General features: G+C 47.7%; 13 protein-coding genes across 13 annotated transcripts; 5 read left to right on the top strand and 8 right to left on the bottom strand.

Annotated features, from left to right (window-relative positions):
* Positions 1 to 1,159: 1,159 nt before the first annotated feature.
* PEX2_042090 (uncharacterized protein) lies at positions 1,160 to 2,475 on the top strand (the record flags this gene model as incomplete). Its single annotated transcript, XM_016741484.1, has 2 exons — positions 1,160 to 1,905; positions 1,977 to 2,475. 2 exons carry the CDS (start codon positions 1,160 to 1,162, stop codon positions 2,473 to 2,475), a joined length of 1,245 nt encoding a protein of 414 aa, XP_016603676.1.
* A 392-nt stretch (positions 2,476 to 2,867) lies between these two features.
* PEX2_042080 (uncharacterized protein) lies at positions 2,868 to 3,644 on the bottom strand (the record flags this gene model as incomplete). Its single annotated transcript, XM_016741483.1, has 2 exons — positions 2,868 to 3,245; positions 3,471 to 3,644. The coding sequence occupies 2 exons, from the start codon at positions 3,642 to 3,644 to the stop codon at positions 2,868 to 2,870; spliced, it is 552 nt and encodes a 183-aa protein (XP_016603675.1).
* A 776-nt stretch (positions 3,645 to 4,420) lies between these two features.
* On the top strand, positions 4,421 to 5,535 carry PEX2_042070 (SDR family oxidoreductase; the record flags this gene model as incomplete). Its single annotated transcript, XM_016741482.1, has 6 exons — positions 4,421 to 4,450; positions 4,506 to 4,592; positions 4,657 to 4,812; positions 4,880 to 5,259; positions 5,310 to 5,413; positions 5,480 to 5,535. 6 exons carry the CDS (start codon positions 4,421 to 4,423, stop codon positions 5,533 to 5,535), a joined length of 813 nt encoding a protein of 270 aa, XP_016603674.1.
* Positions 5,536 to 5,801: 266 nt separating this feature from the next.
* pex26 lies at positions 5,802 to 7,171 on the bottom strand (the record flags this gene model as incomplete). Its single annotated transcript, XM_016741481.1, has 2 exons — positions 5,802 to 6,675; positions 6,735 to 7,171. The coding sequence occupies 2 exons, from the start codon at positions 7,169 to 7,171 to the stop codon at positions 5,802 to 5,804; spliced, it is 1,311 nt and encodes a 436-aa protein (XP_016603673.1).
* A 963-nt stretch (positions 7,172 to 8,134) lies between these two features.
* On the top strand, positions 8,135 to 10,009 carry PEX2_042050 (CAF1 family ribonuclease; the record flags this gene model as incomplete). Its single annotated transcript, XM_016741480.1, has 5 exons — positions 8,135 to 8,369; positions 8,418 to 8,510; positions 8,567 to 8,793; positions 8,845 to 9,472; positions 9,528 to 10,009. 5 exons carry the CDS (start codon positions 8,135 to 8,137, stop codon positions 10,007 to 10,009), a joined length of 1,665 nt encoding a protein of 554 aa, XP_016603672.1.
* Positions 10,010 to 10,474: 465 nt separating this feature from the next.
* PEX2_042040 (mitochondrial 54S ribosomal protein mL46) lies at positions 10,475 to 11,620 on the top strand (the record flags this gene model as incomplete). The annotated part of the gene is made up of 3 exons (XM_016741479.1): positions 10,475 to 10,520; positions 10,582 to 11,243; positions 11,315 to 11,620. The coding sequence occupies 3 exons, from the start codon at positions 10,475 to 10,477 to the stop codon at positions 11,618 to 11,620; spliced, it is 1,014 nt and encodes a 337-aa protein (XP_016603671.1).
* A 326-nt stretch (positions 11,621 to 11,946) lies between these two features.
* On the bottom strand, positions 11,947 to 12,467 carry PEX2_042030 (cysteine-rich PDZ-binding protein; the record flags this gene model as incomplete). Its single annotated transcript, XM_016741478.1, has 3 exons — positions 11,947 to 12,032; positions 12,095 to 12,218; positions 12,303 to 12,467. 3 exons carry the CDS (start codon positions 12,465 to 12,467, stop codon positions 11,947 to 11,949), a joined length of 375 nt encoding a protein of 124 aa, XP_016603670.1.
* Positions 12,468 to 12,868: 401 nt separating this feature from the next.
* Positions 12,869 to 14,069, bottom strand: PEX2_042020 (uncharacterized protein; the record flags this gene model as incomplete). Its single annotated transcript, XM_016741477.1, has 3 exons — positions 12,869 to 13,276; positions 13,339 to 13,771; positions 13,831 to 14,069. The coding sequence occupies 3 exons, from the start codon at positions 14,067 to 14,069 to the stop codon at positions 12,869 to 12,871; spliced, it is 1,080 nt and encodes a 359-aa protein (XP_016603669.1).
* Positions 14,070 to 14,935: 866 nt separating this feature from the next.
* On the bottom strand, positions 14,936 to 15,689 carry PEX2_042010 (uncharacterized protein; the record flags this gene model as incomplete). The annotated part of the gene is made up of 3 exons (XM_016741476.1): positions 14,936 to 15,050; positions 15,165 to 15,479; positions 15,610 to 15,689. 3 exons carry the CDS (start codon positions 15,687 to 15,689, stop codon positions 14,936 to 14,938), a joined length of 510 nt encoding a protein of 169 aa, XP_016603668.1.
* Positions 15,690 to 15,985: 296 nt separating this feature from the next.
* Positions 15,986 to 16,753, top strand: PEX2_042000 (uncharacterized protein; the record flags this gene model as incomplete). The annotated part of the gene is made up of 1 exon (XM_016741475.1): positions 15,986 to 16,753. One exon carries the CDS (start codon positions 15,986 to 15,988, stop codon positions 16,751 to 16,753), a length of 768 nt encoding a protein of 255 aa, XP_016603667.1.
* Positions 16,754 to 18,348: 1,595 nt separating this feature from the next.
* On the bottom strand, positions 18,349 to 18,801 carry PEX2_041990 (ATP synthase subunit C family protein; the record flags this gene model as incomplete). The annotated part of the gene is made up of 1 exon (XM_016741474.1): positions 18,349 to 18,801. The coding sequence occupies one exon, from the start codon at positions 18,799 to 18,801 to the stop codon at positions 18,349 to 18,351; it is 453 nt and encodes a 150-aa protein (XP_016603666.1).
* A 1,456-nt stretch (positions 18,802 to 20,257) lies between these two features.
* Positions 20,258 to 20,525, bottom strand: PEX2_041980 (uncharacterized protein; the record flags this gene model as incomplete). The annotated part of the gene is made up of 2 exons (XM_016741473.1): positions 20,258 to 20,303; positions 20,449 to 20,525. 2 exons carry the CDS (start codon positions 20,523 to 20,525, stop codon positions 20,258 to 20,260), a joined length of 123 nt encoding a protein of 40 aa, XP_016603665.1.
* A 1,928-nt stretch (positions 20,526 to 22,453) lies between these two features.
* PEX2_041970 (SLC26/SulP family anion transporter) lies at positions 22,454 to 25,176 on the bottom strand (the record flags this gene model as incomplete). The annotated part of the gene is made up of 4 exons (XM_016741472.1): positions 22,454 to 24,499; positions 24,549 to 24,694; positions 24,749 to 24,943; positions 25,014 to 25,176. The coding sequence occupies 4 exons, from the start codon at positions 25,174 to 25,176 to the stop codon at positions 22,454 to 22,456; spliced, it is 2,550 nt and encodes an 849-aa protein (XP_016603664.1).
* Positions 25,177 to 27,916: the final 2,740 nt, after the last annotated feature.

Raw genomic sequence — 27,916 nt, 5'->3', positions numbered from 1 at the left:
TCTATATAATAATTATGTCCTATCTGTACCGAGTACAACGTGTTAAGGCTAGATAATCCCGAGGCCTTCGGTAACAAGGGCGGCTCTCTATCCAGCGCGGAATGAATCACCCCAGATCTCCAAGATCTGATTTCACATGCCTTTTTCAAACTGTCGTCATAGTTTTGACAGGCTTGTGATTGTATACTTATACTTTATTTTGAGATTAGATTGTACAATGTAAAAAAAAAACGTATATAATGCCCGTGCCTTGCCCAACTACATGTACATTCTCTTACACGCAGCCATATACCCGAAGACCATACCAGTCTAGAAAACACCGAATATTTCCAGGGAGCTAAATTACTACAGTCCGGGGCCTGAACTTCGGAGGAAAGTAGCGAAATCCGCTGGCTATTTGCGGGTGATCTCGGGCCAACGCTAGAGCTCCTCTCAGCCGAGGTCCATGTTCAGAGAGGTCATGGGACGTTCTGAGTCAGATGGATGATTAAAGTATTCGAAGGTTGAACGTGGGGCTTAGGCTTGGCTAAACCTGGTCTTAATAGTCCGGGGTTTGTCGATTCTTATAGAAATGCACATATGCCCAGGTGTTACTCCCGTGCATGTGGTGACGTTGATAGAGCCGTCATTCGGATGAACGTTTTACCGAACTCCTGGTTGATCTAAATGAGCCTTGCATTGTACAAGAGAACTACCTATAGTGCGAAAGAAGTACGGAGTATACGTTGTACAGGATATGAGATCAACAGTGTTGGCATGCTATATGTCTCAAGATCGACTCCCAGTACCTGCACGTGCATCGCATATCACATCCCGAGTGATAAGATCGGCAACCCGAATTCGTTGCCCCCGTTCTGAACTTGCAGATTTGATATACAAAGATGCAAAAGATCCATCACATGTCGCCAAGAATGGATTCTGCAATATAACTTGTCATAGTCCTATGTACTTAGAGCTTCAAACAGATGATGTGATGATTCCTGTATGTTGTACGCGCTATCACTCCGAAGGATCGGACTAAAGCCGATTACGCAATTTTCAAATTCCCTACATATCCCCTACATACCCCTACAAGATCTACTCGCATTATAGAAGCTAGATTATCCACAGAGGTATAATATCCATGTCCTCGTTTCTAGTTTAAACAAAGAAAGAGAAAATGGAAACAGCCCCAGACACCACCCCGCCGCGGTGGCAGCGAGCCCTGAAACGCATCGCAAGTCTAATCCTCCACCAATGGCTCATAATCGGGATCGGCATCGTTTGCGCCCTGGCATACTGCTTCCCGAACGTTGCCAAGCAAGGCGGCACCATCCGCTCCGAGTACAGTATCATGTACGGCGTGATCGCGATAATTTTCCTAATCTCCGGCCTGAGCATCCCGCGCCAGAAGCTTATCTCACATGCCCTAAATTGGCGCCTTCACTTGATCGTGCAGGTCATTTCGTTTCTGTTCATTCCCGCCGTGGTGCTGGCCATCGTGCATATTATCCTCACTGCAGATCCTGGGGAGAAGATTGATCGTGCTGTGCTGGCGGGCTATATCTTTACTGCTTGTATTCCGACGACGATTGCGTCCAATGTTGTTATGACGAGGTCTGCGGGCGGAGATGATGCGGCTGCTTTGGTGGAGGTCTTGTTGGCTAATATTCTCGGCCCGTTTGTTACGGCTGCTTGGACTATTACTTTGATACCCAAGATGGCGGTCTTTGATCCCTGGCGGTTTGGGGGTGGGAATTTGGGGAGTATGTATAAGGAGGTTTTCCAACAACTGGGGCTCAGTGTGTTACTGCCGCTGTTTATTGGGCAGCTAGTGAGGTGGACTTGGCCTGATCGCACTGCATCGGTCATGCAGAAGACCAAGCTGCCTAAGATGGCTACTTTCTGCTTGTTATTGTTGATTTGGTGAGTACCACGAGCTATTTATACGAAATCCTTGGTCCTCTTTTTTCTAACCCAGCATTCCTAAATATTAGGGCCACATTTTCCTCTTGCTTTGCAACAGGAGCCCTCCAAACCCTTTCCACGCAGAGCATAGTCTTCGTGATCCTGTTCAACATGATACTCTACATCACCTTAACAGCAGTATGCTTCTTCTGCTCAAGACCACCACGAATTTTCAGCTCTCGGCGCTGGTCCAAGCCCATATTCAAACGCATGTCTCCAGAGGAAACCATTGCAGTGTGCTTTTGTGGACCAGCGAAGAGCACTGCACTTGGTATCCCACTGCTCTACGCAATGTGGCAGCCAGTTGATCTCTTCCTGAAAGCGAAGACATCGGTGCCGGTGTTGCTCTATACTACGGAGCAAATTTGCGTGGCGCATTTCTTCGTTCAGTTGTTTCGGTGGTGGCATGCTAGAATCATTGAGAAAGAGGATTTGGATAACAGCACGGGAGATGATGTTGAGGTTGGTATGACGGAGGTTTCACCTGGGGATCACGCTGGACGTGTTCATGAACATACGACTGTTTGATACCCTTTAGAATAGATTATTTGGTTTTCGATTCCTCTGTGGCGATGAAAGCTTTTTAGACCGACCCTTGGATTTTTTCCCCCTTCTTTATTTTGGTGATAAAGCATCTGCCTGTTAGACTTATTCCATAAATACCTAGGTAAAAACACAGATATGCAAGAGGTAGAACCAGCCACCTAACGCCATATGTACAATCCAATTCAATTTTCAATGTTGTACGCGCATTTTGTTAAAACACTATCATTCTGTTCTAAGACGACCTTGCTCAAAGTATGAGCCACTTCCAGCAAAACTTAATGAAATTTCAAATATCATGGACTAGCATAGATTCTCGACAAGAAATGAAAGTCACCATCAAAATTCCGTACACGCGTGATAACACAAAGAAGCTCCTACAACCAAGCAGACAAATCTTCCTGTTTTTCCTCGATCTCCAGCTTGGTCTTTGACTTAGGCTCTAGCTCCATCATCTGGTCAGTAAGCATCTCGACTTCCCATTGAGTACGATTCAACACAGCCTGCACATCATCGCAAACAGCCTCCATAGCTTGGATGTCATAATTTCTCAGATCATTTGTCATGGGAGTATGGTAAGAGGGAAGGCATGGCGGTATATCAGTGTTATCAGAATCTCCATAATTCGATCTAGCGTCATGTCTAAGGACATGGCGATGTATCCGATGTGCAGCTACCTTTATAAGGGCAGCTCTTCGTTTCATAGGGTGCGCAGAGAGTGCTCTGATAGCCTCGATCCGAGTCGCGTATGGCAGCTGTAGAGGATATCGTCAGATCAACCTATTCGGCAGATTCACCGTCTAGTCACTTACCTTTTGGCAGACTGTTTTAACTGAACGACAATATTCACATCTGAGGGCGCCTGATACAATAACACACACGTGGTTGGGATATTTTTTCATGCGTTGAAAGCACCGTATGCAGGGTGACCTTTTCTGCTCAAGCGCCTTGCCCTTGGGATGGTCATGATGTTCCAATACCTCCCCTTGGGTTTCATCCTTGAGAACCTTTTTCTTGTCATCATCATCATCTTCTTCTTCAACTTCATCCTTCAGGGCGTGTTCCTTGCCATCCTCTTCAAGTGCATCCTTCAGAACATGGTTCTTGTCACCTTCTTCAGTTTTACCCTTCAGGGCGCGTTTCTTGCCCTTCATTTTGTAAAGATTCGTCGATCACGATAGTCCTGGAAGTCAAGAGAAAGTTACTTTTTTTTCTCTTTGATGAAATCCAAAAGGACGGGGAGTTTACAAGGGTGTGTCTATGTGTGTGGTGCATGCCGTACTTATAGCCAAACCTGAGCATGTTGATACAATTGCTCATGAATTCTGAACAACCATGGCAACAAATAGATTGCGCATTATCCACTTTTTCTTTGTTTGACTTTCATGACATTGTTTCTACAAAGAGTGTGTATTCTTCATTCCCCAGCCTCTAGAAAGTCATGCTATCTATTCACCTTGGGCAAAGATGATATAGACACTAGCACAGGCTGAACTGCAGATTGTGCTCAACATAGTGGCTCAATTACAAAGCAGGTCGAGGATTAAACCACCATGGTCTACAAGTTCAACCTTGTGACAGCACCGACGCACAATTTGACCAACCAACTGAATTCATAGCCAGGTCCAGAGTAGCTTCCAACCTATGTCCAGCTGTTATTCTCGCTAACCATAATTTACAGCCCTATTAGGCTCATTAAATATGATGGTCAGAGTGATGTGGTATCAGTGCGGGCAATAAATGCCTAAAGAGGAGCCCTAAAGGTAAGTGGGCCCGGTATACCCTCTCCGGGATGACGTCCACCTGCAGATGCATAGATTGATTTATAATCCGAGGGGAGGAACTATCCAGCTTCCATCATATATCAATACTATTTCTTCCGTTATTCTCTATTACAAAGCCTTACCTTGATATAACTACATCTGTCAAAATGACCCTAAGCGGACAGACCGCCCTCATTGTAAGCGGACTGCCCACGATCACAAACCAATTCTAATATCAAACTTCTTCTATAGACCGGAGCCTCAATGGGCATCGGTGAAGCAACAGCAAGAGCCCTAGCCAAAGCAGGCGCAAATTTGATTCTTCTCTCCCGCTCCGAGGTAAGTATTATATCACGTCCGCCAAGGACCCTCGAAGATAAAAACTGACATACATGATACCCAGGACAAACTAGCCAAACTCACAGCCGAGTTAAGAAAGCACTACCCTCAGATCAAAGTGATCTACCGAACAGCCGATGTAGGAAACTACGAAGAAGTCGATGCAGCTGTCGATTCATCGGTCAAAGAACTCGGTGGCATCGACATCCTCATCAATAACGTACGCGCAAACCCTAAATCCCCAATTAGGAACCCCCTCTTATAGACATCCACTAACAAATTCCAAGGCTGGACTCGCCATCGGCGCACCAAATGCCTTCCACAACCTCAAAATATCAGACATCCAAACAATGATCTCAACAAATGTCAACGGCCCAATGTACGTGGCCCACTCTGTGCTGAACCGCAGTATGCTTTCGCGCAAAGCAGGAACAATCATAAACATCACTTCCGTCACGGGTCTAGAAGTGCCACCTTTCACAGGCGAGGCAGTCTACCATTCTAACAAAGCGGCGCAAGAAGCGTTCACTAATTCGTTGCGGAATGAGTTGAATGGGACTAATATCCGGGTGTTGGCGTTGAGGCCTGGTGTGGTTGCGGGACATTTCCATGCTCAGCGGATTGGGCATGACCAGGCACAATATGATGAGTTTTTAGATGGATATACGTGAGTTTTTCTTTTGCAGTTTATTCTATCGAGATATTTGCTGATGGTAGTGTTGGCAGGCCGCTTATTGCGAATGATGTTGCTGAAGCTGCTGTTTATATGCTCAATCAGCCTCTCAATGTCTCTATCAAGGCGTTGGATGTTGTTCCTTCAGGTGAGTATTCAATTCTCCTATTTGGGGATATATTGAATAGCTAGGTTATATGCTAATATTTCACAGCTCAACGGTCTCTTACTGTCTTTGATCGGCAGTGGAATGAACGTAATGGTCAATGAGCCAAGGCACTTTGCCAAGGTTATCTGGGGAAATTCCTAGCTAAAACAAACGAAAAATCGGACTCAGATAAGAGTGAATTCAACCACACCTGGTGGCGATCTGGTATGTATGCATAGAATACATGAACGTAGAGAATCACAAAGGGAATCACAAAAGATACATGTATGCAAAAACAACCTCCAAGAAATTTGGGAGGCCAACTTGATCAAGAAAAAATATACATGATAACCATGCAATGTGCGTAGAGATCGTAGTAGCCTATATCTCAAATATAGCTCACTTTGACACCCATTCCAGCCGTAGCTTTGACCTTCTGCCAAGCACCGCCTGTAACCCGTCGGAGGCGATCACGCACACCCTGCCGGCTTATCGCCATCAAAATGCCGATCACGAAAAGTAGGGTGCGCACTATTGACATGGGATTCCCAGACACAGTCTGGATAATGTGACGGAAGACATTGCGCAGTCCAGTAGCCACGGCCCGAGTCGGGCGACCCCGGGGTTCGACCTTGTCCTGCTTCTTGACATTTTTGGAGCCAGATGAGAGAGAAGTTCGTGACTTGCCATTTGGCGACTTGTCTGTCGATTGTCTGGCTCCTTTGCCTTTGGGAGAACCATTTGAGCGGTTTTTCTCAATTCCGTAGTCGACTTCGCTGGTATTGCGCTTATGCCCATTGGACTGTAGTCGCGCAGCGGCTGCCGCTGCTTCTTCGGCTTCGCGACGTTCATCCTCTCGTTGCCGTTCCAGCTCCGCGTCTTTGGCTCGCTGTAATTCGACTGCGCGCATTTCACCCCGCTCCTTCTCTTCCTTCAGGCCTTCGAGGGTCTGTAGGAAGAGATCTTTGCGTTCATCATCGAGGACTTCGCTCAAATTGATGAATTCGGTCGAGTATTCCCACTCGTCATTGCGGGGGAGGACGTGCAAAGTAAAGAGCTCGATGATCTTTACTCTGGCGGTTAGATCTTTCGGGGTATCGGCCCCGCTTGTCGTGCGCATAGGGCGCTGCTCGTAATCATCAGATGCATCCTGGAGACGATCCGTAAGGTCGAGGTTGGGTTGTCCGTAGGAGGAGAGATAGGTCTCGAGGCGCTGTTGGTTAAGGGATTGCGAAGAGGAGTGGGTGAGAAGTAGGGTAGCACTATCATCGCGTTGTTAGTAACCCAATTTGGGCCAGCGGGGGTGGGGTCAAATACTAACAGGTTGTAGACCACTTCGGCATCCACCGAACCCTCGTGGCCTTGGTACCCGACCTCGACCACAGTCTCCCAGATTGCACCTTCTCTGACTTGCGAGGCAATTGCTTTCCATTCCTTCTGGCCAAATTGCTTCTTTCCCTCCTCTGCGCCGAGATCGACTATTGCGCTGAGGAGGGTGATGTAGAGGTTCCACACCTTGATCCTCCACGTGCCGGCGGCCGTGGCGATCGGCGCAACCGGTGTTGAGTTGTCGCCATTTGTGTGCTGGTCCTCTGGAGCTGAGGGGGTAATAATCGGTTGGAGGTTTGCGAGAGCTTCTGGTAAGCGTCGTGTGAGGTAAAGTTGGGAGGCTTTCTTGTATGTCTTGGAGCACAACTTTGTGGGGGAAGCTGAGGATGCGGCGTGAGAGTGAGACGACATTGGGGGTCCGTTGGCCATTGCGGAGGCCGATATATCAAAATAGCAATATTGATCTTTCAAAAAGTAGTAGGAGAAGTAAAAGGAGTAATTATAAAAGAGAAACCATCCAAGACGTGTCGGGGTTATGATCGGCTTTCGTTTTCCCTCGGCTCGTCCAAGTCCGGGGTTGGTCACGGGACTGGCCTGTGAGATCTATGACATCTCGTGTTTATAACTTCAATCACTTCTATCACTTCCGAATTTATATTTGATTTTACATTGATTTATAAAAAGGTGACAAGATATACTTAGCTCTGGAAATTGACCACTCTAGGCCACTCTCCCAAATGTTTCGGTTAATGCATTGCAGGCTGGATTTACGACTAACGGCCTCTAGTTCCGTTCCAATTGGACATTAGGGCAACATACAATATCACTAGGTTGTTGTATCGGTCATCCATGCACTCCCAACTGAGGGAACCCTCAGGGCTAATTTAGATTTTGCATCTTATGAAGCTATATGCGGTATCTCTAAAGGGATAGACAGTGTATTTCGACAATTTGCTACGAAGTCATTGATAAAAGCATATATCTTCGCTACATCATCCATAGTGAAGTAAAGTCGGTGTTGATCCTCCAGGGATTAATGACATTTAAATGCTTCGAGATCTTCTATTGTATCACTATTTCTTCAACTCTCTCTCTCTCTTCTTATTTTCCTCCTATCACAACTTCGATCTATGAGACTTAACGGCCAAGTAGACCAGCAAACTTTGTCAACATCTTAATTTCGATCAGATGGCCCTTTCTACAATTTGCGAGAGCAGGACTCTTTCTGATTAATGAAACTCGGATACCTGCCTTCCCAAAGCATACATGTGCTCTCCTTTCAGCTCTCAGCAATCAAGACTTCAACAAAGCTAATCAGCAACTCTCTCCTTTTCACTCTTATTTTCATTCACTAAGCTCATACTTTTATACCGTTCTCAACTTCAAACCAACATGGATGTCACAGCTGTCACCTTCCCCGATTGCCTCCCCTCCATCCTCAACGATATCTCCACCAGCTGCTTCGTGTCCATAGACTTCGAACTGTCCGGGGTGGTTTTCAAACCACATACACCACAGTCTCGGCCTCAGACTGTGCAGGAACGATATGTGGAAACCAAGGCGGCCGCAGAGCGGTACCAGATTCTCCAAGTTGGGCTGACCACTTGTCATGAAGACAAGGAAAATGGTACACAATTAACCCAAATTGAAGACTTATCTCACTAACTATCTACAGCCACCTACACCCTGAAGCCATACAACATAAATCTGAGTCCAATCACTCAGCATGAGATGGATGTGAATCGGGACTGGACATTTGGAAGCCGCTGTATGTCCGATATCTACGACGAATGTTGAGCATACTGCTAATACCTCCATGAGCAGCAATGGAATTCTTGCTCGCGAACCACTTCAGCATTGACCATATGTGCACGTTCGGTGTTCGATACCTGTCTCGAGAGGAAGAAAAACTGGCAATCAGAAGGGCTACGGAGAAATGTCAGTCGCGAAATCCCGTCCAAGTTGCGGATATCAAAAAAGACGACCATGAATCTCTGGAGTTCCTTGAAGCCGTTCGAATCAGTGTCAATGAGTGGCTGGCACAGGGCGAGGTAAGACGTTATATCAAACTTTCATCTGAGCAAATCAATTGACATGTTTAGAAACGCCGTGAGTGGCTCAACATCCCACCACCCAGCAGTGTGCAGCTTATTCCAGGCCCCATCCCTACCGGGTTGAGCAGCATGCAGAAATGGCTGGTGCACCACCTTATCAGCGACGAGTATCCCAACTTAACGTCGCGGGGTGCATCAACGTTCGTCCAGATCGAATTGCGGGACCCGTGCAATGAGCAGTATACCTTCGAAACGAAACTGAAGGTCAAAAAAGAACGAGTCCGAAAGCATATCGGGTTCCGCTGGATCGCAGAAGCACTTGTGGGTGGAAGCCTAGAAGAGCTTGAAACTGACACTTTCCATCCTCTGATGAAGATAATCGAGCAGCCGACTTTCGGGATCCAGCAGTTGTCAGACAAGGTGAAGAACCGGCTTAAGGAGAACAGACCGGTTCTAGTCGGTCACAACATGTTCTGCGATCTGCTCTTCTTCTACAGATGCTTCCTAGGCCCGTTGCCGAATACTCTCGCTGAGTTTCAGACCGTCATCCATGATCTATTCCCCGTGCTAGCGGATACCAAGTACTTGGCCACTCATGGCTGCGGCTCTCTAAACCCGATGTCTTCGCTCGAAGAGCTCAACGCCACATTAGCCGGAATAGAAAGCCCCAGGATAGGTAGGGCATGAGTTATATCCTTCACAACAAGCGAGCACAGCTAACCGTTTTCCAGAGATGGACCCTCGCTTTTCGAAGTACAAATTCCGTACGCGCACCCACGAGGCAGGATACGATAGCATGCTTGCTGCCATGGCCTTCATCAAACTGGCAGGCGATATACAGCGCAGCCCTTCACAGCCGACAGTCAAACCCCGGCCACAGACGACCACGGTCCCCAGTTTGGTTGCCGGTATCATGGCACAGCCTAGCAATCAGCCTGTTCCCAGAAGTGAATTCAGCAACTTCTTTGACGTTGACACTGAGACTACTCCGACGATTCAACCAGCCCAGATTGCTCGAGCTGGCACATCCCTGGCCGACGTCAGTTCTGGGCGCATAGCTCGCCTAGTCAGCCAGGGTAAATTGCTGCCGCGTCTCGGTGATGTCTTCTGGGATACCTACGGGAACATACTGCGGGTGTTCGGTACACAGGAGAGGATGGTGCAACTAGGAAGGGAAGAGCCTAAGAAGGAAGAGCTGCTGGTGGAGATATGAGGGCAGGTGGGAACTTATGATCCGGGGGAAAGAGAATACTTGCCAGGAAAAGAGATTGAATACAGAGGAGCGAGAAGCGAGAGAAGTAAAGGTGAAAAATGGTAAAAAAATGGATTTCTATCTAAGCACATAACCATCAGACTAAATGGGATGTTCGCGGCAGCTATCTAACAGTACGCCTTGATTTATAAAGAAGGTACCGCTAGCGAAAATTGGCCGCGACCTCAGGAGGAGCTCACTCTGAGCACCTTTAAATGATCAACCGGCCGTAGAGAACTGGACGCAGTGATGATAAGAGATGCTTGGAGAAGAGAAGAAAAGGGCAAGTCGAATTTTGAAATTTAAACTGCCCGGGCGGTGACTAAGCCCAATCGGGCCTGGCGACAACGTGACCTGGTTGGATCTTTTTCTCGGGGAGACCAGACACCGATCAGCCCCAAACACATTGCCATTCCACCCTTGAACATGTCGTCAGGATCTACTGGTGCACGGCGCGTAGCCTCGCTACTGCGTATGTCCAATTGAATATTCCCCGAATTATCCAGGTCCCAAATAACTGACTCCGCGCGCAGGGCCATCAATAATCGACTCCGGCGTGTGCAGAAGCTGTCAAGAGACCATTGGCCGCCGCAACTATTCCTCCGCAGCACCAGCAATCGAATCGACCTCCGCATCAACAGCGGCCGACCCAGCCGTGAAGCCAGCCTACATCATCAACGCGGGTGTAGTCCTCTCCCGCCCTCCCCAAATCACCCGTGAACTCGAACCGTTCGAGAAAGCGTTCTTTTTCTACCAGAAGCGTCTGAACGAGCGTCTGGCTCTCCCCTTTACGAAATATTTCTACTTCAAGCGTGGAACACCAGCCGACGAAGACTGGAAGAAGAAGATCCAGGAGCGCCGGACTGCCGCGCGTGATATCGGAACTTACAACGCGTACGATAGCGATGCATGGAACGACGAGCTCTTGCTAGGAGCAAAGGAGTCTGAGCCTGAACACCAGGTTGAGGCTCTTGTGCAGGACGCAGAATCCACTGCCAATGCGACTTCCCAAGATACCAGCAAAAAGGAGGAAATCCCTCGCCCATACCCTCGGATCACGGAGGCAGACAAGAAGAACGACCAAAAGAGTCTCGATCGTTTGCTTTCCCGCACTCTCTATCTCCTTGTTCAGTCTAAGGAGGGACACTGGAAGTTCCCCAGCTCGCCGGTGGAGTCGGGCGAGACCCTTCGCTTGGTGAGTACTATAACTTGTGTTCAAACCACATTGAGTCTGGAAATTATACTAACATACTATTTCTCTCCTAGGCTGCTGAACGCACCCTCGCCCAGTCCGCCGGTGTCAACATGAACACCTGGATGGTCGGTTTCCACCCGGTCGGATGGCACTCATTCAACCCCCGCCGCTCGAAGAAGGCAGACAATGCAACCGAGGTCGAGGTTGCCGGTAGCAAGATCTTCTTCTTGAAGTCTCGTATGATGGCCGGCCAGGTCGATCTGTCCGTCAACACCCAGGGCATCAAGGACTTCAAGTGGCTCGCCAAGGAGGAGCTCGCGCAATACCTGAACACGCAATACTACAGCAACATCAAGAACATGCTGGCCGACCGGTAAGAGGTTGATACCCGGGAGGCAGCTGAGGGGAGCTGGAAGAGAAGGAGAACGCGAGGTTCAAGGTTCTTCAGAGATGAAAAGGCATACTTGTTCCGATACTATAGCGCACCATTGGTGGCGCATTGCATATACTCTTATTGCGCATGCCATGTATAACTAGAATTTTCTTACACTGTCAAATCAAATTCATTTCATTCCAATGTTGACATTGATATTAATCTTCGATTCCGCGGTATCATCAACGCCCCCAAAACGCCATGCCATGTACATAGTGAATCAAGATAGAAAAGAAAAATGCGCAACGGTCCAGATCTAACACAAGCATCTCACGCCATGTTGAACTTCTGTCCCTGAACAATAGGCTGGTCCTTGGCTGACTTCCCCGCCAGATTCTTGCCGCACATGGCACAGGCTAGTATCGATATCAGCATTTCATTCGCAACAAAGCCAAGAGAAAAGAATAGAATAACATACCATTCCTCTGATAAGCGCATCGCTGGCAAAACTTCTTCCCCTGTTCGGTCTTCACCTTGCAGTTATCACAAGACGAAGCATAAGCCGCATAAGGATTCTTCGCTTTCGCGCTGAGGAGTTTGCTCTGGGAGGGGATGTCAGTATAAAACTCATCAAGAATAACAATTTATTTTAATCCATAGTATCCAACGGTAAATTTGTAACATACCTTTCCGATTCCAGTAGCGCCTAACGTCGCCTTCGCCTTTCCCTTGTCTGCGCCTCCACCGAGTGTACTAGACGGCGAGCCGTAGTACATGTCGTTCTTGCGCTTGACGCCGGGTGTGGCGAGCTCGGTAGCTTTGAGCTTCTTTTGGCATTTTGAGCAGACCATTTTTTGCGGCGTGAGATGTGTCAGGAGAAGTCGTTGATTGAGAGAAAGCTTGACGGCGAAAATGGAGATGATGTTATCGCGGGTTTGCGCCACCGCCTGGTGACTTGCCAAGACGTTTGTCTACTTGCTTCTTCGTGTTTTATGAGTGTCATTTACTGGTTTATTGTTATTTTTTAGTTTCCTGTATATTAATCTGACGCTTATTAGAGATATGAAATGTAAAATGTAAAATATTCTATACAAAAACGTTTGCATTGCTATCATTCGCATCGCATTGGGTATCAACATTAGATCATTGGTATATACATTATAAGAGAGTACCACTGTGAATGGAAACTCTCACAATATCAAAACATGAGGAAATATCAACCAGTACATTTCAACTAAATCCGAGCTTAGCCTTAACCTTGCTGGGGCGAGACGTGGTGCGGATGAGTCTGAGGCTGTGCCGAATGATCCAGGTAAGGAGCAACACTATATGGCTGCTGTTGAATCGGAGGGTTTTGCCCTTCGGGATACTGAGCAAGATATCGAGGTGGGAATTGATCAGGAGGGTACCGAGACTGGTACTGAGGCACCCGATACTTCTGCTCGTCATCAAGCTTATGCCATTTCGCACAGCACAGGAGAATGCCCGTGTAAGTGCCGACCCAGAATACGAACTTCAGAATTGTTGCCACGGCGTTAAGGTATATTGGCCATGAATAATAATCGCCATATACCAGGGTATAGCGAATGTAAATGATGGCCGCGACAGCAAACACTGCGAACCAGGCGGTGGCGGCGGTGATGATTGCCACAGCAGGCATCTGAAAATGGCCAGTCAGTAAATGCGTGCTCTATAGAGAGTATGTGTTGGGATGGGACTCACCTTCGATACAAATACATGGTTGCCAGCCTTGACAACAACAAAAATTATCCAGGCGAGGATCTCCATGGAAAACGCCCAACAGAGAATGTCAGTCGCACCATTCACATGTGTCCAGATCAATTGTAAAGTCTCGTCGTACGTGGAAGTCACACTTCTCACGTACGAACCAACGCACAAGCCCCATTCGGCAAAAGAGAGGACGAAGATAATAATAAGGAAGAGGTAATGGACGATGGACACTGCCACATGGGGCTTGCCGGAGGCATTGATAAGCCCCAGGGAGCTATGGATGAGGTTCCAGAAGACATAGAAGGTGAAACAGATTGCCATGACTCTGAAGAAGTCCCAGAGCATCAGGCTAATCAGATAGTACATTGTCACCTCCGCCCCGGCGACATACAGGGCTTCCCAAGCGATGATGCTCATTTGGGAGCTAGCGAGTGATCCATCGGTTAGCGAATTGTTTATTTTGTTCCAGGTCTTTCCGCATACCATATAAAGGAAGTCAGGGCGCAAATGAGTCCCTTCAGCGGAAGACTGCGATCCCTGATCCTACATGCCCAGATGAAGAAGACGATGAATGCAAGAAGAGAGAGGATATCAAAAGCAAACTGGGTGAGAAAGAAAGACTTTCCCCGGTAGTTATCCAGTGACAACCAGGTCATATCGCTCCATTGATTATTGTCGCCATAGTAGCTCGAGGAAAACCCTCCGCCGCGTCGAGGCGCCATTTCTTTCAATTTAGTCTGTTTATCTCTGAGGAATCTCAGTAGTTCCCCAGCCTTTATGAAATGGACGCCATTTAAGTAAATGGATCAGGGGGCTTAAAAAATTCCTCCATACGGGGTACACTAGCTTGGATTGAGGCTTAAGGGTCTTCAAATACGAAGCCAAGATATCCATGTGGCGGATTGATTGGCCCAAGCTCTTACTTAGCCTTGGAAGGCACAGGGCTTCAGAACAAAATACGAGTTGACTTCGCCCTGTTGATTTTGGCTTGATTTTGGATTGATTTTGGGGGGTTCTCGCATTTTAGCCCCCTTTTGGAACCTGCACTTCGCCCCGTGCATATTCGTCTACGGAAGGAGTAAGAAGTACTCCGTGGATCAGTGCATGCTAGCGTGGGGCAAAGTAGACTTTGAGATTTGGAATCCAAGGGGGAGAAAGGGCGAATAATATGGAACTGGAGTTAGGCAGAGAGAGACATGAGAACCCAGGTCAGTTGCGCCCGATGCCAACACATCACCGTTAAATGAGTTGGAAAGCAGGAGAAAGAAAGTCGATCACAGGCTAAAGCCTTGGCGGTCTATTAAAAGAAACATGTCAGCTGATCTGTACATTTTGCTTCATTTTGCACGAAACAGGACAGAGTAGGTGAAGAATAAAGATATGGTTTATAGATGTGGGGGAAGAAGCATTTTAACGCTTATATTACATCTTATTATGTCTTAAATTATAGCCGTATTATAGCTTACTTCTTACATCTAATCCACCGGGATTCCCCATGGAACATCCACAATTACCCTCTTCAGCCTCGTGCAGAATACATAAGTGGAGAGCGAAACCGCGTGGGTGAGGTCTGCAGAGAGCAATGAAATCAAAACCTGAAGCCTATTTGCCTATTTTCCCTGTAACCTGTCAAACCACCGACCAAGGAAGATCCCAGACAATTCTCAGCTCCCCGAATCTGAGTTCCACCCAGTTCATGCGTCCTGCATTGTTCCGATCGATCCTCGATAAGTTGAAGTATAATTCTCTCCCAGGTGTGGATATGATTACCAACTGCGTGTTCTTTCTTTCAGCTCTGACAAGTGTCAACTGCACACATTCGCCCTATTCCTTGTTTCGTGTGCCCCTCGGGTCCTTTGGGCCTAAATGGACCTTTGATTCTCCTCTCAGAAGCTCCGTCACATCGTGATGGATCCTCCGCAGATGCATAATGACCCGCCACTTGAGAACTAGCCCGCGGCCCATCTGTCGCCGAAGCGATGCAAGCACGCTTCTGGAGGGTCTCCCTCAAAGAAATTGTCAAATCCGTCCATAAATACACAACTCTAGTGCCCCCAGTGAGCCCAACAGCTCGGTTTGAGTCTCCAATGCTCTGGCTCTGCTTCTTCGATAGGGGCATTCCCAGGCGGGACCTGGGAAGATCGTCCCCTGAAATCCATTAGGGGGAAGCCCACACTTATCCTCACTATATAAGTACTACGAACGCCGTAGTTCAAGCCATTAATTTATTTCACTCATCTTCTTTTTTCTCTTTTTCTTCACTTTCCTTTTGCTTTTTTCGGTGTTCCCATTTCCAGGTCTGGCGCAACCCGCATTCGGCGTATCCCAATTCTCGACTGCATCATATCCCAACAGTTCTGGGGTTACTTTTTTTTTCTTTTTTTCTTTTTTTATTGCATTCTGCTCATCGTGCATAGTTTGCTCTGCTCGGATTATTGCATCTACATAAACTTTAGAAGCAAATGTTATGACCCTAGCGTCATTGCAGGAATTAAGAGTACTGCATCTCATCCGGGGTGTTCCTATTTTCGAGAAACCACCCAGTGTGACTCTACAAATATTTCCTTTCTCTTTCACTTATTAAGAGCACACGAAACCCCAATTCAAGAATCTCAAAAAGATCAAAATTTCCCAAAAAATGCCTCCGGATGGATCAACCTTCACGGCCCTAAACCTCCCACCGACATTCGAACTACCCCAATGCATGGAATATTTCACACTTCGAGCGGGCCCAAACACAGACCTATGGCGCAAACCACCTAACGGTGAAACCTCCACAGCCCCAATTGTCTTCACATCCCTCCGCCACGCCTTCGTCGTAGCGGAGGTGACCGTGAGCGCAGACTGGGAAATGGAATGGGACCAAGGCGGACTAGTGATATTCGCCGGCGCCGCACCACAATCCTTCTCCTCGGAAGTCGACGGACCACCGACCTTCCGCAACGGCCCGCGCTCACCCTGCAAATGGGTGAAAGCCGGAATGGAATTCTCATCGGGGACAGTGAACGCGTCGTCGGTGAGCGCGACGGCCGATGGCGCGGACTGGTGTTTGTCGCCGTTGGCGCAGTCGGCTCAGGCCGGATTAGCGATCCACTCACTACGCATCAAGCTCGAGCGTGTCGGCTATGCGCTGTGGATTTGGTACCAGGTTCCGTCGGCGTCGCCGTTCGCTCTGTCGCCTGGTGCGGTGGGGAATTCGTGGAAGAAGTTGCGCGAGGTGACCTGGTTCTTTTATGGGGTTGAGGATAAGTTTGTGCATGTTGGGGTTTATGCGAGTCGGCCGATGGGGTTGTCGCGTGGTGGGACTATGTGGGATGCCATGCATGGGATGACGCTGGATGCCTCTTTGCCGACGGGTTCGGCGGATGGGTTGGTGGTTGAGTTTGAGGATCTGGAAATCTTCTAGCTGGTGTGTTTTGTTCACTTCTTTGATTTTTTGTTTGCTTTCGTGCACTTACACTTCGGGGTTATTTCTTTTGTCGAGTCCTGGTGATACATATTCCCCATCAGCGTTTCATCAGTTTCATCAAGCGGTTATGGCATGTCTGGAGTCGATTTTCTGTGATGTTTTTTTTTTTTTTCTGTTAACAATTTTCATGTTTATATCGTTCAATATGGAGCATTTTTTTGATGCACTTGATCTTGTTCCTTCCAATTGGAGTGTGAGTATGTTGGCCAGATGTGTTGACGCGATGAGTCGCGTGTCTCCTCGGCACGTGCATTGCTTTTCAAGCATTGGTAAGATATTTGCAGTGATAAATCCCTTTGATGATTAATATGAGTTATATTCTAGAATTTGCTGTATCGAGTTAAACTAGAAAAAAGAGGAAGAAAAAAAATTCAAAGTTGCTAGACCTCATCTCGATGTATTTATATATTGGATGAACCCTTGACAAGAGGCATTGTACGGAGTATATATTGTTCAATTGGACGATATTCATAGTACCAGGGTTTGAGAACACCACCAACGTAAGATATCCCTATGAACCCACCAGAAATAAAGATGCCTTACATATTTGTATCGTTCAATATCACCAAGCTATACTCCGTACATACTACAATTTGATATTGACACTAACCGAAAGCGGACTAGACCGGGTTCGTGGATATAAACGGGGAAGTTGCCGAACATCAGAGCATTCGAGTCCTCAACCCGAAGTCATAGTAAATTCACAAGACACCTAGCTCACAGTGAAAAATGACTTGCTTCGCTCTTCAAGCCCTGCATGCTGCATGCAGAAACACGACCTCCGTGGCTGCCCTGAAATCCCGAGGTTGAGGTCACAAGCTGAGTCAGCTGACTACGGGAAAGCCGTTCCCGAGGCCCGGGAGCTAAGAATTTTGCGTTCGATGCTCTCCAGCTCAATTGAGGTCTGCCAGCAGTGGTGATTTGCCGTAAAATAGCTCAATGGTCTTATGAACCATCTCTAGCCTACTCTCACCGTATATTGTAGGCCAATGGGCGGTAATTGTGGCGTAGTTGCTGGTTGAAGAGCGGGTCAAATACTGCAGGACCCGTAGCAACATCCGCTAGGACGGGGATAAAATAAGCGCCAAAACGGATCAGGAGCTGTTTATTTTGAAGATCGAGCTAGGATCCCCCCGGGATTGTAAGCTTTGTAGCTTTTTTTGTCTACGTGGAGTTTCTGAGCTTTCGAGCAAGAGATAGCTCGTGAAGCTCCCATACGTGCATATTTCACCCATTCGCCCCCGTGGGGAAGGTGAAAATCTAGAGAAGAAGGAAAAAGAGGATATTATACGGCCGTCAGACGCAACACACAGAGTTTTTCGTTTGGCTCTTTGATAGGTTGGATGGTCGATGGGCCATATAGGACTCTATATGTACAGAAAGAAAAGTGTTGTAGATGACGCTGAAAGTAGTACATGGTAATACATCACGACCAAATACCCTCCCCGGCGGAAAAAGAGATTCTCTCAAAAAACCCAAAATCCTTGTTTTGATGACATTTTTCCAAGAATCCGAAAACCCGAGTTGATAATTTAGACGTACTTGCACATCATGGCAACCATGAGATCGAAGAGACCCATGGCCTCGACGAAGGCAAAGCCGAGAATGGCGTAGGAGAAGAGCTGGCCACGGAGAGCAGGGTTGCGGGAGACACTCATGAGGAGAGCGGCGAAGACGAGACCGATACCGATACCGGCACCACCGAGACCGATGGCAGCGGAACCCATACCGATGTTCTTGGAGACCTCAACCATGGCGGAGGCGACCTCGGAGGAGTACTGGCGGCGGGCGGCAGTCTGGAAGGCCTTGGCCTGGAGGAGGGTGGGCGACTGGATGCGCTTGGGGGCACCGAAGGCGGGGGCCTTCTGGGTGAAGGTGCGCTTGGTGGCAGCGTTGAGCTGGAAGCGGGCAGCAGGGCGGGCGACCTTGGAGGTCTGGGCCATGACGGAGGCCATGCGGGAGGTGAAGACACGAGTGGCGGCCATTGTGATGAATGGGTTATAGAATTATAGCGTGGGTGGAAGAGAGGAGAAAGAAGGAAAGAGGAGAGAGATGGACTTTTCAGGGAGAAAAAGCTGGGAAACTACGGGAGACGGCACTCACTAGGACATAAATACTCTACGGCCAAATTTTCGCCCGTCCGCCTCCTAGTCGGTCTTAGTGTATGTGTAAGGTAAAAAAAAAGCCCTAGGTTGTGCGTGGACTCCGGAGTATTTCATACGCAAATCACACTGTTTAGGAATGCTGGGGGTGGTATTGCTGTGTTTTAGTCGGTTTTGGTCGGTTTGGGTCTTGTTTTTTTCCATTCTTACCGCGTATTGCTACCTGTCGGAATCAATCGGGTATTGTGCCAACTGGGTCCACTGGTTTTCATTCGTCGAGGGTCTATGGGTCTTGACTATCTATCAGAATATCCCCTGCATAAGGAAAAAGATGACCCTTCACTTTGCAGGGGGAGTTTTAACATAGTGCTTCTGATACAATTTTTGTTTGGACATACGTATGTCAATTGTTGAATTAGAAGTCCGAACAAAGGGATAAAAATAAAAATTACGAGGTGAAGACAATAATAAAAAACAAATCCGGATAAAATAATAAAATAAATCCCAATTCCGCCCTTGCGGTGGATCTTAAGCATGCTCCAATTTAGTGGATCGATCCACCTCCAAGCTTCTAGGAACCAATCATAATCCTCTTGGATCCACCTTGCTTCTTGGATTCGTTCCCGGCCTCGCCCAAACCGGCCCGACTCGGATTCCAGGTCCACCAACTACGGAGTTACTGGGCAACCATCGGCTGAAAGGAGCCAAATAATGTGGATTAAGTGGATATTGTCTCCCCCTTCGTCCCTCGGGAATCCACCTCACCGAGTGGTCACATTTGGAAAATACGTAATTCTGAACGGATCCGGTACCCCGAACACCATCAGTCTCTCGTAGATGGCTTGCCGAGGGAAGCAAAAACTATGCATAGGACCTGCAGATGGTGTACGATTCTTATATAAATTCATAGCAGGGGGTGAACACAGATGATGGGAAAAAGAAGTCAGGGAAAAAAAAAAGAGAAAAAAAATAACCAAAAATCCGGGTTGTCGTGTCCTTGCTTTCGCCGGTCCACTTAGGCTGGATTTCTGACCCGCCATGACCCGACTATCGTAGTGAAATCTGGTCTTACCGAATTGCCCTAAAGGGGATTACAGAACGTTCAGCGTAATGCGGTAAAGTGTCATTCAACTCCCTCTCATTTCAACGGGGCTGGAGACCCTTATATAGACAGACCTACCTCCAGCAAAAATTTTCACGGGCAAATTACACCATCCCAAACGGGCTAACCAGAGGCTCTTTGTATTTCGGAAATTCGATTTTTGGCAATTTCGGCTGATCGCAGCTTGGCGGGACCCACACAAGCTCGATTCAGGGTGCAGCCGTTACGCGTTTTTCCTTACCTGGAGCTATCTAGGCCATTGATATGGGGATTGAGGACAATCCTTTTTACCAGAAAATGGAATCGTAATTGAGAATGTCAATTGAGTCAAAAAAAGAAGCTTTGAGCAGAGAGAGAGAGCGCTGGTATAGAAGCGTGAAGATAAGGGGCTCCGGTGCCGGGTGTAATCGGGTAAAATACCAAAATACGGTATGGTAATTGGCAAGACTCGGCGACTCATCAACTCATCATTGACCTGCCGTGAGGTCATGAGGCCAGTTGGCATATACCCCGTACAAAGTATAGCCTCAGCGTCTGTATACTCGTGTACGCAGTATTGCCGTAATGGCATAAGACACACACAGTATCCATAGTCTAGTTTCTTTCTTAAATACCCACTCTCTCAATTCAAACATACAATATAAGACTAATTGTTTCCCCCCCGGCTGTTAGACCTCGTACCTCTTCCTTGAACCGCACTCACGCCCTCGGCACAGACACATGCAATCACGAGCCTAGCGCCAGCGCTACCTGTCACAGCTAATGCGCTGGACAGCGCATACCTAATCTCACAGCAGTTTTCCAGTCAATATATATCCGCCCACAGGGATTCAAAGCCCCGCGCAGTACCCAAATCACCCATCAAACGTGCTCTCATAACCCAACGCGCGTCGAACGAGAAACACCATGAACCGCGGTATATCATCCGCCAGGAACAAGAACAACATCTACCGCACCAAGACGCGCTCCTTCGACGTCCTCCCGGATCTGCCCGAAAGCACCAACCCTCGCACCGACTACACACGTCCCTCGATCAACGCAGTCTGACCCCCAGCTCTGCATCGCACCCTGAGCCGGCATAGCATACGCACTGGGCACTGCAGCACCAGGAACAAAACCTGTTTCACCCTCGATCCAGTTCTGCATAAACGACCACCCAAGACTCGCGCAGCATCATACATATTGGTTACGCCGTCTGAGACACTCGGTCATCGAGCTGCACTACACCCGCCCCAGACGCAGATAAGAGGCGTGCTTGCACTGTTTAGACCGGTTCTTGTGTACATTGTAGACTTCGATTTTTCCCGCTGTCATATCTACGTCTATTCCTCGACGCTGCGGATACGCTGTGCACCAGGCCGGCAAATTTCGACTTAGGCGAGAGGACCGGGTAGTGAGGATCCAGGTGTGGAGCGAGATGGTGTAGTAGAAAATACTGTAGTTGTGGACTGGCCGTGTTGATATGTAGAAGCATCGAGTACTTGTATCGTGTTCGCGTAGAGGGATGCGTGAGCTGTTGCTCGACGGATACATCGGATATATCGGATACCGAGGGTATTCCGAGTATGCCTTTTCTATCTTCTAGGATGGGATCATCTTTTCAGGGAGATGAAACTGACGCATCCTAGGATATGAACTGATCGCTAGTACTACTCCTCTATGCAGCTCTCTTGAGGTGTGATATAAAATGAATGGGTTGTTTGACCTCGGTCCTGTTAATCACCAACTACCATGGTTCCGGGGCACATGGAGTATGCATAATTCTCGCAATCAAATGATGATCTTTAACAGATGGATTATTTATCCTACTTTACTATTGATTGTAGGTAATTTGTGTCTCGGAGAGGCCTTTCACCCGGTGACCCTTCTTCAGCCACAAACACAGATAAGATCGTCAGCATCCACCAGCTATACGCAATTAGGACTAGTCTTCGATCTACACAATCGAGATCGGACACCGCCAGTCTTGAGGCGTAGAGGGAATTATTGGCAGAGTTGCGGTGAATAAAAAGCTAAAGAAGCTATGGTGGAGAGGGCACAGATGACTTGTTTATTTGGTATTCCGAAAGTGCTATCAGAGTCGCTTAAAAGTTTTGACTTGAAATCAATTCCTGGCTAGTAGAAAAGTCTTCTTCACAGTTCAAGCCTTTTCCCGCCTGTATTCTAGCTACAACACCAATAAGGTGGAAAATATCTATAAAAAAGACATCACAAGGCCGCATAAGTGGCCGATTATTCTTGTCGATATTGAATTGATTAAAAAAAAGTGAGACCTATTTAGTCTTGTTCATTTGATTCAGAGTCCACTAAAATGAAGATGATCCCCAAGTAGTTTAAAGCAAGTTAAGGAGAAGAGGCAAGTGTAGTAAATAAAGCAAACCAGCCATCCAGCGATATACCCATCCAAGGACGATTGTCATGCCAGCTGCATCCCTACAAATCAGCCATAGCACTCTTCAGAGCACTAGTCAAATCCACATGGAAGAAAGGCCGATTAATTCCATCAACAGCAGCCATACCAGTACCAACACCAGATCGACCGAGGCGACGATGAGTGTTAACCTTCGCCTCCCTCTGATCAGTCCGCACAACCTGGATATCATCCTCGGAGACACCCATAACCGACGAGGACGCACTGCTCTGCTGAACCTTAAGGCCGGCCTCCACATCCTTCGACCAGTCCTCCGACTCTCCGATCTGAGATTGGGCCACTGAACCGTGTAGACTGCCATCCAAGATCTCCGCAACGTTAAAGATGGACCTCTGCCATCGAGGACCTGATCCGTCTGAGACGACGGGGAACCCGAACCCAGCCGCTGAGAGAGCACGCTTCGTCCATCGGTTGTGGATATTCGCAAAGTGCCACTGCGCGGTATCTGGGGATGCCCAGCGGTCTAGTTGATTACGGACATCGATGAGGTTCTGCACGGATGTCACGTCTACGTTGTTGACGGTGGCGAAATCGAGGATTATGGCGCGGAGAGTTGGGAGTGGGGAAGTGGGTGCTTCCTCTGCCATGAGGATTTTGCGTTCGGCGCGGGTTGGACCCGGGTCGTTCCAGGGTCTGTCCCCTGTTGTTTCCCATGCTTGTGGATTTGTGCGTCGGGTTTCTTTGAAGATGTGGCTTACTAGGTGGTCTGTGTAGTGGTTTGCATTGGGGTAGTTGAATCCCTCGGAGACTCTGTAAATGAATATTCCTGGGGCTGGCTGGTGGATCTTGACTCGGGGATTTGTGCCACCTTCATGTTCGGTTGGGAGGTAGATTCTTCGGGATCTCTCGGCATCATCGTCGAATTCTGTATTTGGGTCTTCCTGGGGTGAGTTGAGGATATGATCACCCACGACTGAATGAACCTGGATGTAGCCGAGGAACTGGCCTCGGGCTTTGGCGAGTCGGAAGAGGAGCACTGCTAGTGATACGCCGATTGTGCAGTAGATTCCGGTCTCGATGGTTGAGAATATGATCACGATAACGCCCATGAAGAAGATGAGTGCGTCAATTGGAGATACACGCCAGAATCGATAGGTGATATGAGGTGGTGTAACAAGATCACCCACTGCGTGGATGATCACAGCTGACAGGGACGATTTGGGAATGAAGAAGAATAGCGCTGGCAGCGCATATATGGCAAGAAGGACGACAACGGCAGTGATCACACCTGCTAGAGGAGTCCGTACGCCGCACTTTGCTTTGATAGCAGTTCGCGAGAATGAGCCTGTAGCTGGGTATGCACCCAAGAACGGACCTAGTAGGTTTGATATGCCGATCGCAATAAACTCCTGCGATGGGTCGATGGTATAATTGTTGACACGACCGAATGATTTCGAGATAGCAATGTGCTCAATCAACAAAACAATCACAGCGGCAGGGAGCTCACTAAGAAATGCCTTGATGATTGGAACATCTATTTTGGGGACTCCTGCGGCCTTGAACCCCCGAGGAACATTGCCGAGTAGCTTGAACGCAGGGTGATTGCGTTGATGGAGGTTAACCGCAGCGCTGATCATCGTGTAGAAAAGAACGACAAAGGCAGTGCGCAATGTGGACAAAAAGAAAAACAGTTTAGCCTTGTGGGGCTTCTTCCTCGTTCCATAGTTGCAAGCAGACCGTATGCCATATAGCATCGCCAATGCTGTGAGGCCCATAGCAGCGTCCATCCGAGTGGATGGAATATGCTTTAGCGTATCAATGATGATCTTGTAGGTTGCCCCACGGGTTGAGAAATGAGCTTTCTCTCCGAGAACCGTTTTCACTTGGCCAGCACAAACATTGATCGCGGACCCAGTCATGAAAGCAGAGATAGCAGGAAGAGGGATAAAGTCGACGATGAAACCAAGACGAAGCAACCCGAGGAACAATACGATTGCACCGCAAATGATTGCCAGAGCGGAAGCAAGGACCGGCGGAGGTATTTCGGGATGAACGGCTTGAACCCTGATAATGATTGAACCCATGAGCGTAGACATGACCGCAACAGGCTGAGAGTGTTAGCTTTTCTACCTGAAGAAAAGGAGCAATCGTTCTTACACCTATAGTGATGTCCTTGGACGTCGCAAAGAACCAATAAATCAGGACCCCCATGAATGACGAGTACAGGCCGTATTCCGGAGGCAGCTTGGCTAGTTCAGCGTATGCCATACCCTGTGGAATGACCACGGCGCCAACAGTGATTCCTGTCCAGAGGGTTCAGTCTGCTGTATATCCTTGTTGTACTGGGGGCTTCTCACCTGCCACGAGATCCCCAATCAGCCATTGCACGTTGTAATACCAGATCCAATGGAGAAAAGGGAATAGGCTCCAGATGTAACGACGAATTTGAGGAGCGGTGGGTGTATGACCTCGAAACCAGTCACCCACAGTGGGTTCGTGCTCGTAATAGCCGTACATTCTGGTCTCATCTCTAAGTGGGGGAGGTGTTGGGCTTAAGTCAATTTGTAAAAGCTTTGCGAAAGCGTGGCCGACTCGAGTCGAGATAGTCTCCGCCATTATTACGTCGGGTCTTTTCCGGTTCTTCGTAGTCTGGCGGGTCAAACCTGGCGGCTCTCCAGATTGCTAGAGTGAAGAGGATCTGAAGAAGGAAGAAGAAAAGGGGAATGGCTAGTAAGACAAGCCATATTGTGTCCATGAGGCCCGTACCATAGGGCTGAATGCCCATATACTTCGGTACTGGCGATGTCGTGATTTTAGTGTTGATTGACCAAAATAATTGACTCTGACCAATCACGGCAGGTTTGGACAGCAGGTCATTCTCACGTCAGACGGCCAGATGTAGAGGATTAGATGGCTACTCTCTTTTGCAAGAAGTGATATGCTTATGTGTAGGATACAAGAATAAAATAGGGAGATCTCGAGATATCGGTGTAGAGAGAGAGAAAGTGTAAACCAAAACTCTCGTAGGGCTGAGCGCTAGGACCCACCACGGATAGGGCTGATCTGCTTCAGGGCTATGTATGTACGTCCATTCACACATGTTGTAGGCAGTGAGATAATGTTATAGTCCACTATTATACACTTACTATTGTGATTAACTCTGCTGCCTGGACTTCGTCCATCCCATGTTGAGTTTATTGGGTGTGGGGCTTTTGACTTGTGGAACACCCCATTAACCCCTTTCTACTCTGTATCACACTTAATATATAACCCTCTTCAACTTTCCTCGATATTCGGAGAATATTAATTACCCCTATATAGATACCTACCAGCTCCGTACCTATCCGGAGAGTGGGGATGAGGGGAGAACGGGTACCTGGTGCCTGAACTACCCCACAGACATTTTGGGTTTCCATTTCTGGTTAGCCTTGCCTATTTGGGTTTAGCGCCACAATCAAGTGGCTTGGAGGGAATCTTCATCGATTAAAAGGGTGAATTCTGCCTATCCGTCACTCTTTAGTCGATTTCACAAGGCCATATATAGGGTAGACTATTCTTGTTGTAGTGTCAAATGGAAAACTTATGGTCTAATAGTTTGATTCAGTTGATTTAGGTACCTTTATGGNGGGGGGGGGGGGGGGGAGAATGAGGATACTCTCTTACATGATATACTTTTTCTTAAGGTGTCTACGTAATCTTCAATAAGAGCCAACTCAAAAAGATTTGACTTGTATATTTTGGTGCGTAATGGCACTGATTTCACCGTTGCCTTGGAGATCAAAGCATGGATAGGATTAATGGAGTTTAAGGGGCTATTTAACCCTCAAGCTCTCGGAGATACCGGACTTCATTCATTTCCACCATATCCAACCACGACTGATACTTTGGTGACATTGATATCTCAACTGAGGACCGATCCTCTTTGTCAGTCAGGTTTCTTCTTTTATGCTCGTCGGTAAGTCCTTTCCTCTACTACAATCATGGTAAACCGCTTTGCAAGTTCGGGAATACCTACACTACGTCTAAAATTCACCAGATTGATGTCTAATGCCTCCATTCTATCTTGAAAATCATGAAGGATAGCGAAAGGGCAACCTCGCTCTGTGACAAATGATGGTCTGTCAAAAACTACCGCGAATAATGCGGGCATGATAGCCTCATATTGATAAGATCACAGCCGAAATACTCTATACCTTCATACCATGAGCGAGACGGTTTTCATCGTCCCTCAGAACGATCAGAAATTCCCCTGAGTCCTTGATCGTCAAGCATACATACAAGGGACATGAAGATACCTTGCCGCTACTCTCAAAAGCACAGCTTGATCCCGGGTATCCTGGATGTGCCTATTTTATGGTATGAATGTGCGAGTGGAACGTGAGCTCAGATGCAAACGAGTCTAAGGGAACGTCGGCATGTTGAGATGAATGCCCAGTCAGATCGTCCTCCTTATGGGTATTAGGGCTCCGATTGGAGTGTGACTGATGCCAAACCGCCGTTTGATGACATTGTGGGCCAAAATGTGCACGACAAACGGAGTTTATATAGCCTGGCTGAACGGCTTAAGGGGAAAGTAGCATTGGAGTGTACGTCGCATGTCTGATTTTTACTTCACGTTCAGTATGAGAAATGGCACTGGCAGCATGAATGAGTGGATGGGCAGGCATCTGGCCTAGCGGTTGTCGTTGGTGACATTGGCGCAATGCCACATGGATCCCTGTCCATCCTCAGCTTGAGTGCCGTTTGATCTCAAGTTGCCGGATCGCCTCCGGGCGATGACTTTTTTTATTTTTTAATTTCATTCCCTTTCAATGACAACACTGCGACTCAGCGACCCAGCGAGTTTCGGAGCCGCACTTTCCAAAATCGTTAAGTTTCGATAGGTCATCCATCCTTCAAGCATTCGAGGCATTCTGTTTCGGAATTTTACTTTAGATGCTCTTCTTGATTTTAAGGAGAATCCTGTAGGCATATAAGGTGGGGCTATCGTTTACTCCGAGGAAGATAGATTTCATAGCGTACTTTGTTATTCGGAACATACCCCGGTCACGGAGAAATAAGGCTGTATGTTGTAACAATAGGTTTGGGTCGTGGAGTTGTTTTCAGTATGGCCAGGTAAATCTCAAATATTTGCTGATTTGATAGACAATAGCAGTCGTCCATTATTATTTGCACTGTGTAAGAACATTCATGTTGTCAAGGTGAAGATCACCTTGATGCTCTAGCTGCATCGCACCTGCCCAGGTGGGCACATGGGCACCTGCCAAGATGGGAAGTCACCACTTACATAATAAACACGTAATATCACAAGGAAAGCCCTAATTTATGTTGGTTTGGTAGAGACATGGACATTGATTGATGACTTTTTGCTCAATATGTCGATATTGGCCGACATAGAGACACTTGCTAGTAGTGTAGTAAGTGTATGGGTCTTTGAAGCAAGACAAACATCTTATACAAGCTCTTACCCCGCTTTTGCCCCCTGTACTCTTCCGCCTCTGTGCATTGACTGTGAAGAGATGAAG

This window comes from Penicillium expansum (genome assembly GCF_000769745.1).
Source record: "Penicillium expansum strain MD-8 chromosome Unknown contig142, whole genome shotgun sequence".
NCBI lineage: Eukaryota > Fungi > Ascomycota > Eurotiomycetes > Eurotiales > Aspergillaceae > Penicillium > Penicillium expansum.
This window is presented reverse-complemented; position numbering and strand designations above follow the sequence as displayed.